Source organism: Lepidothrix coronata, unplaced genomic scaffold, assembly GCF_001604755.1.
Source record: "Lepidothrix coronata isolate B3197 unplaced genomic scaffold, Lepidothrix_coronata-1.0 Scaffold44, whole genome shotgun sequence".
In the NCBI taxonomy this organism is placed as follows: domain Eukaryota; kingdom Metazoa; phylum Chordata; class Aves; order Passeriformes; family Pipridae; genus Lepidothrix; species Lepidothrix coronata.
In genome coordinates, this window is record NW_016690224.1 from 2,296,970 (window position 1) to 2,311,455 (window position 14,486).

The 14,486-nt window shown below is 57.5% G+C and overlaps 1 protein-coding gene and 1 long non-coding RNA gene across 2 annotated transcripts; both read left to right on the forward strand.

The window, feature by feature from the left end:
* The first annotated feature begins 578 nt into the window (after positions 1–578).
* Positions 579–3,400, forward strand: CRYBB2 (crystallin beta B2). The gene is made up of 5 exons (XM_017814049.1): positions 579–632; positions 1,335–1,453; positions 2,283–2,415; positions 2,837–2,979; positions 3,096–3,400. Exons 1-5 carry the CDS (start codon positions 579–581, stop codon positions 3,262–3,264), a joined length of 618 nt encoding a protein of 205 aa, XP_017669538.1. The 3' UTR covers positions 3,265–3,400.
* A 5,379-nt stretch (positions 3,401–8,779) lies between these two features.
* On the forward strand, positions 8,780–11,287 carry LOC108496899. Its single transcript, XR_001874635.1, has 4 exons — positions 8,780–8,871; positions 8,982–9,148; positions 9,861–9,992; positions 11,202–11,287. It is a non-coding gene; the product is annotated as an uncharacterized LOC108496899 (long non-coding RNA).
* The last annotated feature ends 3,199 nt before the right edge of the window (positions 11,288–14,486 follow it).

Here is a 14,486-nt window from a genome sequence, read left to right on the forward strand (position 1 = left end):
CCAGTTTTGGAGCTGCTCAGATCCTGAGTGTCCCGTTGGGCTTGAGGACAAGGGTCCTTCTAAGGGATGACAGTGCCAGGCAGAGCCAGGAGGGCTCAGCAAAGGGTCCTGCAGGCCTGGGCCAGGTTTGGTGTAGGGAGCCCCAGTGCTTGTCCCCGTCACCCCTTCAGGCACCCGTGTGGGACAGGGACTCTCAGCTGGTCACTGGGCAGGGACAGTGGGAAAAGCCTCGACCGCAGGAGCTGGACTCTTCTGGGAATGACTTGGGAATGCCCTGGGCTCACAGTTCCCTGCATTCCTCCGGGCTGGAGACCTTGGGCAACTCCCAAGGACTGGTGCCTGGGCTCTGCCACGAGCCTGGGGAGGTTTGGGGTGCTGAGCATCCCTTAGCATGGACTGTCCCTGGCAACCCCAGCCTGAGCCCATCCTGCCATGAGCCCTGGCCCCAACACCCCTCCTCCCTGGGCAAACTGCACAGCACAGACGTGGGGCTCTGAGCATAGTTCCTGGTGCCTCCTCAGTGACAGATTTTAACCTGCAGAGTTTCCCTCCCAAGGCAGCAGATAACCCAGCTGATGATGGCTTCCGAGCACCAAATGCCAGCCTCCAAGCAGCAGCAAGCCAGCTCTAAGGTCAGTGTGAGACTTCCCAGCCCCCTCACTGGGGGCCCAAACCATCCCCTGGAACACCCCTGGAAGCAGCTGAGCAGCCACGATGTGCCCCTCGCCAGCACCCCCAGCATTCCTGGCTGGTGCCAAGTGTGTCTGGCTGAGGTGCTGAGCTGTTTGCAGCGGGACTAGGGGATGGGGAATGGGATTTTTCTGGCATCTCACAGCCCCAGTGCAGGTGGAGTGGGTGAGAACGGATCAACTATTGATCCCCCCCCACTCCGCAGATGCAGCAGATCTGCCCCCCTGCCCACTGACCCCTGAGATCTGTGCTGAGCTGGCGGCGCTGGGGCTGCCCTTGAGCCATCCCAGTGTGTTCCAGGTGTCTGGCTCGCTCTGTCCCGCCAGTAGCTGTGGTGCTCCAGCCACAGCCTGGATCCCTCAGTGTGACCACAGGCATCCCTCTGCACATGGCACCGGGGCACTGGGATGGTGCCAGCAGGGACTTGTGGACATCCAGGAGTGAGAGCTGCATCCTCAGAAGGATGGGAGCGTGTGCTTGTGCTTGCAGGCTCCTTAAAAGCCTCTGGAATGCAGTTTGGGGGGGCAGTGCGACGTCTGGGCTGCAGCAGACGTGCTGACCTGGTGGCCTGAGAAAGCGTGTGCCTCCTGCAGCGGTGGCAGGGGTGGGGGTGACCCCTGCTCTGAGGTGCTGCTTTCTTCCAGATTGCCATCTTCGAGCAGGAGAACTTCCAGGGCCGCTGCCATGAGCTCAGCGGGGCCTGCCCCAACCTGAAGGAAGCCGGCGTGGACAAAGTGGGCTCCATCCTGGTGCACTCCGGACCGTACGTGTGGGGGGCTGGGGACCACGGGGGGATGTGGGAGGGAGGCAGGGGCTGGGGAAGGAGGGGTCTCCCTGCTGCTGGCACTTGCATCGTACCCGGGGTTTCATTTGGCAAACATCACTGAGCTGCTCACCCAACTCACCCCAGTGGGTGTCTGGTGCCAGTAGGTGAGCAGGGGGTGACAGTGGGTGACAGAGTCCCCTGGACAGGCTGGTATCCTCCCACCCTGTTCAGTGGCAGGGAGACCAGACAAGTGTGGGCATGGGCAGAGATCGTGGTGTTACCCCCAGTTTGGTTTCCTTCCCTTCGGGTACAGGGACAGGTGAGACTGGCACACCCTCGGTGCCCTCTCCCCACCTGCTAAACCTGCATGTGCTCCTCAGGCCATGGGCTCTGGGCAAGGGGGAGCCCCTGGAAAGCACCTGGGGGGTTCCCTGCCTGTGCCCTGCAGCCAGCAGCACTGCTCCCAAGTACAACAGGGCAGCAGAGCACCCTGGTAGGAGCCCAGCCCCATTTGGAACACGTGGGTGATCCCATTCTTCTGTGGGTCCCCAGGGACCATGGATGGGTGGTCACCACATCGGAGCATCCACTCTGGAAAGTCCTGTGGTGCCGCTGCCAGCAGCGACATGCGGGATGGCTGGAGACATCACAGCCCTGCCCGCTCCCCCCTGGCACCTCCCGGGCACCGCGGTGCTCCTCTCCATTTCCAACAGGGATCAGGGGACGTGGCTGGGGGCTCAGCCCCGGGGCGCTCGCCGGGGTCGGTGCCAGATGCCGGTCCCCGCCCCACTGCCCCGTCTGAAGCGCGTCCCCTGCTCTCTTCCAGCTGGGTGGGCTACGAGCAGGCAAGCTGCAAAGGGGAGCAGTTTGTGTTTGAGAAGGGGGAGTACCCCCGCTGGGACTCCTGGACCAACAGCCGGAGAAGCGACAGCATCACTTCCCTGAGACCCATCAAAGTGGTGAGAGCACCCAGACAGCCACTACCCACCCGCCAGACCAAGGTCTGCAGCCAGAAGTCTTCCCCAGCCTTCCCCCGCCCTCCCCAGCCCCGCGGGCGGAGGGGCACCCCCTCCTGCGCACCCTCGCCCCAGCCCTCGGGGCCCGGGGAGCCGTGGGGGGGTCGGAGGGGGCGCGGGGACGGGGGCACTGGCAGGTGACCCCAGAGCGGAGGACGTCTGCTGGTAAGTCTGGCAGTGCCCGCGCAGGCGCCGGCTCTCTGAGCTGGATGGAGGGATGCGGAGCACCCCCGGCATCGGTGGGAGCGGCGGCACATGGTGCCGGCCCTGGCCTCGGTTTCCCCATAGCCCTGGGCTCTGCCCCCCCTGCCCAGTCCCGGGGGCCGGCAGCCGCTGACCCCCGTCTCTGCTCTCCCGGCTGCAGGACAGCCAGGAGCACAAGATCGTGCTGTACGAAAACCCCAGCTTCACGGGCAAGAAGATCGAAATCATAGACGACGATGTGCCCAGCTTCCACGCACACGGCTACCAGGAGAAGGTCTCATCCGTGCGGGTGCAGAGCGGCACGTGAGTACCGGGGCCGGGGGGGGGGGGTCCCGGGCGATGCCAGGGCTGGACAGCCCCGGCCGTGCCGTGCCGGGCGATGTTCGGTGTGTTTGTGACCCCCCTGCTTGCCTTGGCAGGTGGGTGGGATACCAGTACCCTGGCTACCGGGGCTACCAGTACCTGTTTGAAAAGGGGGACTACAAGGACAGCTCAGATTTCGGCGCTCAGCACCCCCAGATCCAGTCGGTCAGGCGCATCCGGGACATGCAGTGGCACCAGCGTGGCGCTTACCACCCCACCAACTAGAGCCCCCGGCCCGTGCCGGGGCGCGGGGAGCGGACCAAGCGTTCCCCCGGCCGCCGCTGTGCCCCCGCGGCCTCGCCTCCCGCCTCCCCCCGTGTGATGCACGCGCTGCCGAAGCAACTCAATAAAGCTTGGAATTTCAAAGTCCCAGCTCTGCCCCTTCATTCCCGGGGCTGCAGAGGGACCCCGGTGTTGCGGTGCCTTTCCTGACCCCGTGCTCCTGGGTGGGGAGGGGGGCCCGTCGCCGCATTCTCGATGCTCTCAGTGCCACCGGCGCTGCCGGCCCACCAAAGTGCCCGGGGAGAGGGAGGTGACCTGGGGCTCAGCGGGAGGGACGGGAGCCGCTCGCCCCCTGCAGACCTGGGGGTCTGGCCCCCGTGCGGTGGCTCCGGGACTCAGCCCTGTCCCGGGGTGCACGGCCAGGGGTGGGGGTCACATCCTGCTGCGGCCGGCAAAGGTGTCCAAGGAGCACCGCGGTGACTGGGAGGATGCCACGACGGCTGCGAGGGGGAGCGTTTGCCCTCTCGGTCAGAGCACCTCCGAGCCAAATAATTGCTTTAGTTATTAGGCACTGGAAGCTTTAATTAGGAATAATGCTTTAATTTAGCAGTCACGGAGCTAAAGGATGATTTAATTATCGTATCTTAAGTCGAGCAAAGGAAGTGGAGGAAGGCAGCCGCACTTGCTTGGCCGGGGGCTCCGTGGGGTGGCAGGGGCAGAGGCGGTGTCGCAGGTGGTGGCGGAGGTGGCCGGGCTCGGTCCCTCCGGCAGCAGGATGTGGCCGTGGCAGCCGCTGTGTGTCACTGCAGCTGTGTGTGGGCAAGAGGGGGCCGGGGCTGCACAGGTGATGGAAACCTGACCGGGGCACCCTGGGCACCCCGTGGCTCCTGCCGCTCTCCTCTCTCGTGCACCGCAGCGCCTGGTTCCGCTGCTTTGGTGTGAAAACCAGCAAAACTGGGAACCCCAGGGAGTCACGGATGCATAGCATCGCCCTCAACAGCTCCCATGCCCGGCCGCCCCGGCGGAGGGGGGGGTTTGCTCCCTAAATCCTCCGCATTCCAGAGGCTTTTCCCCGTGCTCCGGATGAGCGAGCCCGCGGGCGACCAGCCCAGTTCACCACTCGCCAAACGCTGCTGTGAAATGTCAGCTCCTCGGCGAGGCGGGCTTTGGCAGCCGCCGCGCCGCTTCCCTGCCGAAAGCTGTGCCTTTCCTTCCACAGGGGGAATTCAGGATCATCGCAGACGTGAACATTTATCCTGAAAAACGGGGTTTTAGTGGCAGCAGCCGCAGACTCCCCGCGGTGCTGCTGAGGGGAGAGCTCTGCCTGAGGTTGCGTGTTGGTGGGAAACGGCGGCTTCTGGGGGAGCAAACTGCGGAAACCAGCAGCGAGGTGGGGAGCAGGGACCCCCCCAGGCATGGAATCACAGATTCCCAGACATGGAATTCCAGATGGGTTTGGGTTGGAGGGGACTTTAAAGCTCGTCTCGTTCCACCGCCTGCCATGGGCAGGGCCATCTTCCACTAGTCCAGGTTGCCCCAAGCCCTGTCCAACCTGGCAACTGGGGACCAGGGCAGTCTCTGTGGGAACACGGAGCCCGGCTGCGAGCAGGGTGGGGGGTCCTGGGGGAAAAGTACTGAAAGCAGAAGTGGAAAATGTGAATAAGCTCAGAACAGCTCATATGGGACCTGTCGGGGGGGGGGGGGGGGAGGAAATTCCTCATTTGGTGGCTGGGTGGACCCAGGTGGGCGCCCTCGGGTCACCTCGAGGCAGCTTTAGCTCTGCCGAGGAGGGTTTTTCCGTCCCTGGCTCTGGGGAAAATATGCTGGAAGATTTTTTTTTTGTTTTTAATTTTATTCAAAAGCAGAAGATCGCCTCCATCCCACGCACGCTGCAGAGCTGCCATCTGGCTCGCTGCTACCCCGCCTCAGCAGCTCGGAGCCCCCGGCCCCCCCAGCCGGTGTCTCTGTCCCCTCCCTCCCCCTGCCCATTGCCCCTCGCTGCCGGCGCCGGGGCTGTGATATTTCGGCGGTCTCACGGCGCTGTGGCGGGTGGGTGGTTTTGCCGCCGTGCCAGTAGTCGGCAGAGCTAAAGCTGTTCTCCAGGCTAGTGAAAGGATTTTTTCACCCAGCAAACAGGATGGGGAGGCTCAGACCTCATCGCCACTGGCCGTGCTGGTTCCAGCCTCCCGGACGGCCGGTTCCTCCGGTACCCACGGTGGCTGGGTCGGGCAGTGGGACCCCCGGGACCCACGGCAGGTGAATTCCCAGCAGAGCGAGGGCCTGCCTGCAGGGGAAGAGCAGAGATTTGCCATGGAGTAATTAATGTGAGGGTAAAAATAATGCCAACCCTGGCTAAATCACACCCGAGATTGAGGTGCCTTTTCCTTCCTGTTTTCTTATCCAACTTCAGCATCACCCGTTGTCTGTCCTCAGTGGGGACCGTGGCTGACGCGGGGTGGGCTGGCTGGCAAGGAGGAGGCAAAGGCAATGAATAGATGAAGATGTGCCAGTGGGCTTCCACCGGCTTTGCTTTGCTTTTGCCGGCAGCAGCCCGGGAAATCCCGCCTAGAGACACCCCAGGTTGGGGAATCATGGGCTAAAAATCAACAGTTGTAAAAAATATAAAATGCTTATTCTTAGGCACAGTGGGAGCAGCTCGATCTCACCTGCAGCCTGGTTACTTTGTGTACTGAGTGTGCCCTGCCAGCTGTGAGGGCTTTACTGCGAGTTTCATGGATTTTTATGTGAAAATTATTGTTATGTTTAATCCTCCAGCTTCTGGAGCCACGTGATTACATGAGATTCTTAGCTTCAATTTTTTTCTTCTTTACATTAAATTGAGCCTCCAGCCTCCTGTTTGTGCCTTCACGCACAGACGCAGCCACAGACACTAAAGGCTTAAGGAAGGAAGGAAAACCAAGCAGGAACCCAGCATGTATTATTAAAGCCTTGTGGTTTTCAGGGCAGAATTGTGATTTATCGATGCTCAGCTTTGGCATGTTGAAAACTAATCTCTGCTCTGATTAATGCAAGAGCTGAGGCAGGAGTGAAATATCCGGGGAGAGAGGAGCTTCAGCGGGGGACGCCGAGCTCCGGCTGCCCCCGGGAATAGGCAGGAGCAGGGCCGAGCAGGATGCTGAGCTCCCCATTGCTGCTGAGCTCCCCATTGCTGCTGCACCTCGTTTCCCTCTTTTCTGATTAGAGAAAACATCTGGGGAGAAAAAGCAGGTGCTGCAAGCGAGGGGCTCTGTTGGGCGGGGAGGACCTGCTGGGCAGTGGGTCTCTGCTGGTGGCCGGGGGGGGCACCAGGAACTGGCACCGTGCCATGAGCAGAACCTCTGCTTATTATAGCCACCAGTTTTAATACTCAGATGTGAATGGTGAGTGGGGGGGGGGTCAAGAAATTTTTCCATTTCGGGCTGTGAATGCTGCAGCCAAACCCCAGGATTAGCAGTGAAAAGGGAATCAGCCGGGACTGGTGGCTGCTGGGCACTGGTGCAGGACCCTCTGGCATCACTGGGCCAGTGCCAGCCCAGAGTGCGGCTTCACCCGTCTCACAGGGGCCGTGCAGGGCAGCGGGGGAGAGCTCTGGGTTACGGGCAGAGGCAGCACCAACCCTGTCCAGCAACTGGTAAGACAAATGATCCCCTCGTGGTCCCTGGGCTCTGCGACCGGGGCTGATGGATGCTCTCTTCCGGAATGCCAGGCTCCCATTTGCTTTCTGCGCTTTGTTTTTGTTCCTAACATCAGTGCAACGAGGGAGAAAAAAAAAAGGAATGAAAGCTCTACAGCTCCTTTCAGACAGTAAAAGAAATCCCGTCCAGTTGAAAAGCTAATTAAGAAACATCACTTCTTCAAAGGCCAGAATTGGAAACAGCCGCGTGGAGACATAATGGGATTAACGTGGATCAGGGGATTACAGGCGGCCAGGACAGCGACGCTGCGGCCCCACACATCACCACTGGCCCTCGATGGTGGAACAGGACAAAACCAAAACACTTCAATAAGATGAAAAGCCAAAGGGATGCGCTGGGAATAATGAGTCGGCCGTGGTGAGGGTGAGGAGCTGGGCAGCCCTCGGCCCCCGGCACAGCGGCTGCAGCCGCCCGGGTGCTGTGGGACGGGGCTTCGCATCCGACGTCTTTCCCCAAATACACGGAAAAAAGCAAATGCTGCCTTTCCCTCTGGGCGAGCGGCCAGGGCAGCCCTGATTGCTTCCTTGTCCCGCCGCAGCCGGCAATTAACCCTCAGCAATGGCCAGCGGTGACGGCGTGACCCCTCCACCGAGCCCACGCACCCGGCCGGGGTCACTGCCAGTGCCGCGGGATGGAGAACAGCAGCTCGAGGTGGGGCAGTGGAACAGGAGCAGCCGTGAAATCCTTTGAGGCTGTAAAGCCAGCAGCAGGGACTCGCCGTCAGTGTCAAAGGAATATTGTCCCTGTTGGAAACCCCTGGGCAGCACAAGTGCCAATTAGGAAACATCTGTTCCTCCTGGTCCAGGCGGGCTGTGAGCGAGAGCATGGCAACGTAATGGGATTAAAATATATCACCGGATTAGGGCAGTGCTGCGCAGATCAGCGGCCATGGATGTTCTTAGGAAATCAGGGAAAAAAGGAAAAGCAAATTTGTCTCTTCAACATGGACATGTTTCTTTTTTACTTGTACCTTATGTACTGGTGCCAGACCTTCTCTCTGCACTGTTCAGTTCAACTAAAAAGACAGCCTGAGCTGAGTTTAAGCAATTTTAGATGAAATGGCTACGTGAGCAGCTGGTCCCTCTGGTTTTCACTGCTGCCACTGTGGCTGTGGCTGCAGGACAGGAAAAGTGGCCTTACCCGGGTTCCTGGGGTATAATATAGTGCCTGTCACCTCTGTACGGGTTGGAAGGTGTGTAATGAGCTGGATTTGGTCCCTTTGGCAGAGCTTTGGGGTCCAGTGGTGGTGGGAGGCTGCAGCAGCAGGGCTGTGTCTGGAGCATCCCTTCGAGCAGCAGCACAAGATTCTTTCCCTCAGACCGTGTCCTCTGCTCATAACACGTGGCCTGCACAAAAACCCTGAGCAAAGCATCAAGAAAGATGCTCAAGGTAGGGAGAGAAAAATGATCAGAGGAAGAGAGAGGCCTGTATCATACCCCACGGCCCCTGCTCGCAGTGTGCAGCCCACCCGCCCCCTCCTGTGCATGGGGCCACCCCGGGCTCCCCCATCGCTCGCATCCTGGGCACAGCTCGGCTGGTTTGGGGGTTCCCATCCCTCCTGCCACCCCACCCAAGAGTTCTACCAGCCATGGGGCACCGCAGCCCCGCAGACAATAGGGACATTCTTCAGGAAACCAAACCAATAACGCGGAGAGCAGCCCGCTATTTTGGGACTTCATATGCTCTAAGGCAAATGTCATTGGTGTGTAACATCCATTTAGGGAGCTGCGTAATGAAGTCGTGCATCATGAGGAGGGACCTGCTCGCTTAGCAACCTTCTCCGTGTGTGACGTCTTCCCCTGCAGGACGGGATTGCTCCTTCGCCAGCCCCAGCACAAAATGCCGCTCACAGCTGCCGTAAGAGGCGCTTTGAACTCAAAGACTCTGCAGCCCCCACCAACACCGAATTCCTGAGGTGGGCTTGTGCCCCCGGTCAGAGCCCAGGCAGCCTCTGTGCTGTGAGGGGTTTGGGTGCTGTGAGCCCCTGACCTACACCCGTATCTGCGTGTGTTGCCTTCCCAACAGAGCCCTCGGCTCTCTCAGGGATGGAAGAAGCTGGGGTACTGTGAGAGGGACAGAGCCCTTTCATTTTGGGGGCTGAACAGGACAGCTGACACTTCAGTTCCCATCGAGAGCTTCCTCACTGCCGTTCATGCCGCTGCAGATTTTGGATGTGTCTCACGGGGAGGCAAGTGGGTGCAGGGGTTCACTGGGTGTACTGGGCATACTGGGTGCTCTGATGTTCCGTGTGCATTGGGTGTTCTGGTGTGCTGGATGTACTGGGGTGCTCTGGGGAGTCTGGGTTTGCTGGACACTCTAGGTTTTCTGAGTGCTCTGGGCACAGGCCGGCAGCAGGATGAGGACAGGGAGGGAGAGGACGGCTGTATCGCACAGAGGGAATGTCTGTCCTGGCTCTCTCCAGGTTTCCGGATGATAAGCAATTATGGGAGAGATTTACAGCAGATTAAGTCAGAAAGCAAAGTCCATTATCTGCCCAGATGAGCTCCAAAGGTAGAGGCCGTGTGGAATGAGAAATGGGGCACTTTAACCGTTACCATCCCTCTGGGCACCGACCTGGGCTCCGGAGGACAATGGCTCTGCTCCTGCGGGGATGGTGGCTGCTGCAGATCCACACGCTGCCATTCCCTTCCCACAGTAACGGCATTCTGGTGCCTGAATTTGCTCTGATTCCCTTATGGAATGCATGTTGCTTCTAGGGGATCTGCTACTCCCTTCCACTGGAGGTGCCTCTTCCAAGCCCCCAGGGTCAAGCTGAGCTGCAGATGCTAAATCCATGGGAATGCATTTTAGCAGAAAGATGCTTTTGAGGTCACTGAAGGTTTATTCACTGTGCTTTTTGATGTGTAAATCTCTCTGTGCATTGTCCCTGTTCCCCCCCGGCAGGCTGTCCTGGGGGACCTGCAGCCACCGGGTGGATGTGCCCACTGACTCACCCATGGACAGCCCCGTGGCCACTCCCACGCGCCTTGGGCAGTGGCCTCACTGGAACCACGTTCCCTCAGCTGTGAAATGAAGGTAATTTACTGGTGTGCTTTACAAGGGCACTGAGAGAGAAGATTAATTGTTTGGCATATGGGACTGCAGATAGGATGGGTTATGATCCTGCAGATCCTTCTGTTTTGCTGTTTGCATGTGCAGCGGGAGCACAGCTCTGCTCCACAGGGACCACGGGCTCCTTTCCCCCATGGCCTTTCCCACAGCCTCACTCCAGACCAGACAGCCATGGATTTGGGTGCTGGCACAAGGGCAGATCCAGAACCCTAGGGATGGCACAACTGGTGGCCCTGGTGACCTCGAGCCCGACATGCAAAGGGCAGCTCAGTCCCAGCATCTGCGTGTGGGGTGATGACGCAGCCAGAGGCACCGGCTGCCACATGACCCTTTGGTGTTGGGATTAAACTTGACACTTAGAGCCTGAAAATCTGCTTAAGGGAAAGCTGGCATAAATCTGAGTGTCGCCAGGACATGCGTTGCGGACTGGGGTCAGACCCCTCCCTGCACCCTGGATAATGCCAGGCTGGTGCCTGTGGCCGTTGTCCCCACGGGCTCTACCCACAGTTGGCACAGGGGGACACCCCTCTGCACATCCCACAGCCCCCGAGAGAAAACTCCTGGTGTGGGATGATGCCAGGGGCCTGCAGATGGGCAGCAGCTATCCCTGCCATGGCCAGGCCCTGGCCCTTCCCTGTGGGAGGGGGGTCCCTGGTGACTTTGCCCCCTCAGTCCCTGGGGATGCAGGACTGGAGCCCCACCACACTCCTGCTCCCTGCTGGCTCCTTCCTGATGCAGGTGCTTTCCTGAGAATCGCCTTGCCCTGTCACCAGCTCCCGTCCCTTGGCATCTCTGCAGGAGCTGTGCCCCAGCTTTGCTGGCCCATCACCTTTCTGGGGTGCTCCTTCCACTCCCTCTGTGACAGTCCTGGGGGTGTTAGCTGCAGCATCAGGAATTCTGGGGGAGAGGCAGTACCCTTGCCTGTGCTGGTGGCTCTCGGGTGCAGCACAGCTCCTCTGGGACCTTGGGACAGCAAAATGAGTTGTCACTGTCATCTCCCACCGAACTCGAGCAGGCAGTAATGAAGGCTGCTGAGCACACACTTCTTCCTAAATTACTTTATTTATTCAGGGAATCAGATGCCGCAGTCTTTCATGGCTTCTTGTGAGGCTCGGATCTTGTGGGATGCGAGGCTATTAATAGGAGCCAATCTTTCCCCTTCTTCTTCTCCAGGCTAAAGGCAGAAGAATTCAAACAAGGGCCCTTTTGATGTGACAGAAGTCCAAATAAACTCCACGCCATTTTCATCTCAAGCTGGCAGCACATTCCCATGTTTCTGGTGGGGTTTCCCTGGGTGAGGCTTGGACCTGCAGCACCTGGGTGCCCTGGAACCGGGCGCGGGAGGTGGAGGAGCAGTCTGTGGTGCCCCTTCCAGTGACACTGCCCTTGTCTGTGGTGACATCAGGTGCCCAGAGCCAGCACAGAGACCAGACGGGTGAGATTGGATCCGGGTGAATGATCAGCCAGGGCAGCAAATGCCAATTTGCGTGTAAACAGACTGAGCACAAAAAGCCAGGGAAGAGAAATAACTAGAAAGCATTTACCACATAACAGACTTGTTTCCAAGGAGCAGATTTTGAAGGTTTCCCGCAGGCAGCCTCGCTGGCGCTCCAGGGGAATTTCAGTCCCACACCCTCCAGCTTCTGACCCGCTCCCACTGTGGTGGGTTTGGCACCTCCCCTGCCAGAACGAGCCCTGCACTATCCCAGAGCTGACCATGTCCTGATCCACTTCTGTGGTGGGCAGTGAAAATCCTGGGAGAGCAGGGCTCTCGTTTTCAGCACTGCACAAGTTACCTTCCATGGACACTGTGACAGAATCTGAATTACCTTCTACCATTTCAATATCTGCAGTTGTTGGTTTTTCTGCTTCTGTCCATCAAAATTTATAGCTAAATTAGGCAATTATTGATTTTTTTCCCCTTTATCGAGTTACATTCAAGCCAGCCTGTGGAACAGCAAATGCTCAATGGGTCCCTCTTGACATCTGTTTGTCTGATCAATCTGTGCAGGGAAAATGCTCCTTCAGTGCCCACTGACATCTCCACAGTGATGAACAGGAACACTTTGATTTTTTTTTTAAGGGCTTTGAGACATTTGCCGTTCCAGTTCTTTTCGGGTTTATTTGTTTTAATGTGTAACAACACACTCCGTTGTTTTTGTTTGTGGAGTTCTTGAAGATGTGTCAGTCCTGAGCTGGGGGATGCAAGGAAGGGGCCCTGTGACCCAGGAGGGTGGTCTGTGAAGGGTCACTGCCCACTGTACCTGGCTCTCATCAGGCACCTCTAACCCTGTGAACAGGGCTGTAACAAGCCCCTCCACCAAGGACTGAGCAAGATGCCATCTCCATATCATGACAGAGCTCTGAGGACAACCACAGGTGGAGATTTAGGTGTGAAAATGGCTCAAACTTCTCCTTGGGCCCTCCTGCCCCATGACAATTCCTGCAGAGCGGCCCAGGTGGGTTCAGTGGGGATGCACCAGGTGATGCTGCTTAAGGAGCAGAACCGGGGCTGGGTATTAATGCAGGTCTCTGGCTCTGCCCTCCTTCTGGAGGGTGTTTCATACCTCCAGTGTTGTCCCTGTGCTTCCATGGGTCACCCTGGCTGAGATGGTTTTGGCATCGCTGGCTCTGTGACCCGGCTCATCCACATGCTGCTCCTGTGCTTTTGAAGCTTGCACTAGCCAGGTGAGAGGGTGATGCTTCTTTATTTAGCTGTGTGCGTGGTGGGAGGGGAAAGTGTTTCATCACCACACTCAGTTTTAGTACCATCCCTGTGTGTGCTTTGAAGGGGTCACAGCCGAGACTTCCAGGCTGCAGCTGGCAAGGCATGGACTGAGGAGGGAGGCAGCACCAGGACATGGCTATGTGGCGTGTCAGGGTAAGAAAATGTGCTGAGGAAAATGTCAGAAAGATATTTTTATTACAATAACGTGATGCAATTGCAAGTGGGGGCCCGAGACCTCTCGTGCCTGTGTTTTCTCATGCAAGACTTTATAGACGTTACATGACTTTCAACTCTGCTCTTATCTCTGCCCCCAGAGGACATTATTACTGCTAGTCTGACTATGCCAGTATGAATGTTTGATGGTGAATAATATTTTTGAGAATTGAATTACCACTTGTTTCCTAATTAAAACCCAACCTCCTCATCATGTCAGCTATTTGCAAAAAGGAACGTGATGATGATAAGCTACACCGAGGCTTTACCTTTCTGAGGTGGCTGAAGTACCTTTGTTAAGAGTATTCAGGAGAAAGCTGGAGGAATCTGTGGAGATGCAGGGGAGCCACCATGTTTCTCCAGGAGGCTAAAGCTGCGGAACTCCCCTTCCCTGGAGAGTTAGGGTGCCTAATGCGAGGGCACTGCGAGGGCAGAGGCTTCTTCTGTAAAACTGCTCCTTCTGGAATAGACAGTGACTAAAAGCAGCAGCAGAAATGGCCATTAATTACTCTATTTGTTTTCCACATTGCCTCTCACTGCTTATTAGCGCAGCATTAGGGAGATGGGATGCAACCTCAGCCTGGGTGCGGATGCTGCAGAGGAATGCCTGTGGGATTGGCATGGACTGTGGGAGGAGAGGGGCCAAAGCCCCCCCGGGGCATGGCAAAGCAGAGAATTTGACAGGCAAAGGGGGCAGAATGAGGCTGTTTCCTTGGGATGTGGGGCTAACACCATCCCTCTCCGCCGTGTCCACTCGGCTGAGTGCAGTGGGGGTGAGGTTGACTTTGCTGCAGGGAGGGATGGGGAGGGATGGCATTGCCCCACTTTTCCCAGGAATAGTTTGTATTTACTCTTCTCCTACTGAGAAGTGCCTCTGGGCACTTCACTGTTGCTGCCTAATGAATCCTCACACAACCTCGTTAAGCAGGAGCTGCTTCCCCTCCAGGTAACCCTGCACTCAGGAGCTGATTTGGAACACTGGGGAGTGTGGTGAAAGGGGTTCTGCCCTCTTCCCTTCATTCAGGCACCCCAGACAATACTGCCAGAAGTGGAGGAAACATCAAAACATAACCTTTCTGCTTGGCTATAAACAACCCACAGAGTCTGGTCCAATTGGGATCCATCACTGATAAACTGTCTTCCCCCGGTGCTGCCAGGGAAGAGCAAGGAACTTGCTCTCTCTGTAGACAGCAGTATCCCATGGAGGGAACTGAGATAAACACTCCTTAATGCTCTTAATCTCAGCCTATGAGCATTTTGGGTAACACATGATAAATATTAGTAAAAATAGTACTAAAAAGTAGAATTTAATAATCTTCTATGTGTACGTTCCCCTCGAGGTATGTTATTGGCATTAGCCATGCATAGAGCAGGGATCTTATTTGATATGGGATCGGCCACAAGGAGGGCAGCAGGATGGATGTGCCTCTGTCCTGGTGTAATATGTTGCACCATTGTCTGGATGGGATGGTGTTAATGCAGGATGCACTAATAAACGTATGATAACCTCATTACTG

What these genes read in the sequence shown, in the direction of transcription:
- CRYBB2 (XM_017814049.1), top strand. Translation starts at nt 579, where the DNA reads ATGGCTTCCGAGCACCAAATGCCAGCCTCCAAGCAGCAGCAAGCCAGC. An exon ending in AGCAGCAAGCCAGCTCTAAG is followed by an intron (nt 633 to 1,334) that starts GTCAGTGTGAGA and finishes GCTTTCTTCCAG; the next exon opens with ATTGCCATCTTCGAGCAGGA. An exon ending in CCCTGAGACCCATCAAAGTG is followed by an intron (nt 2,416 to 2,836) that starts GTGAGAGCACCC and finishes TCCCGGCTGCAG; the next exon opens with GACAGCCAGGAGCACAAGAT.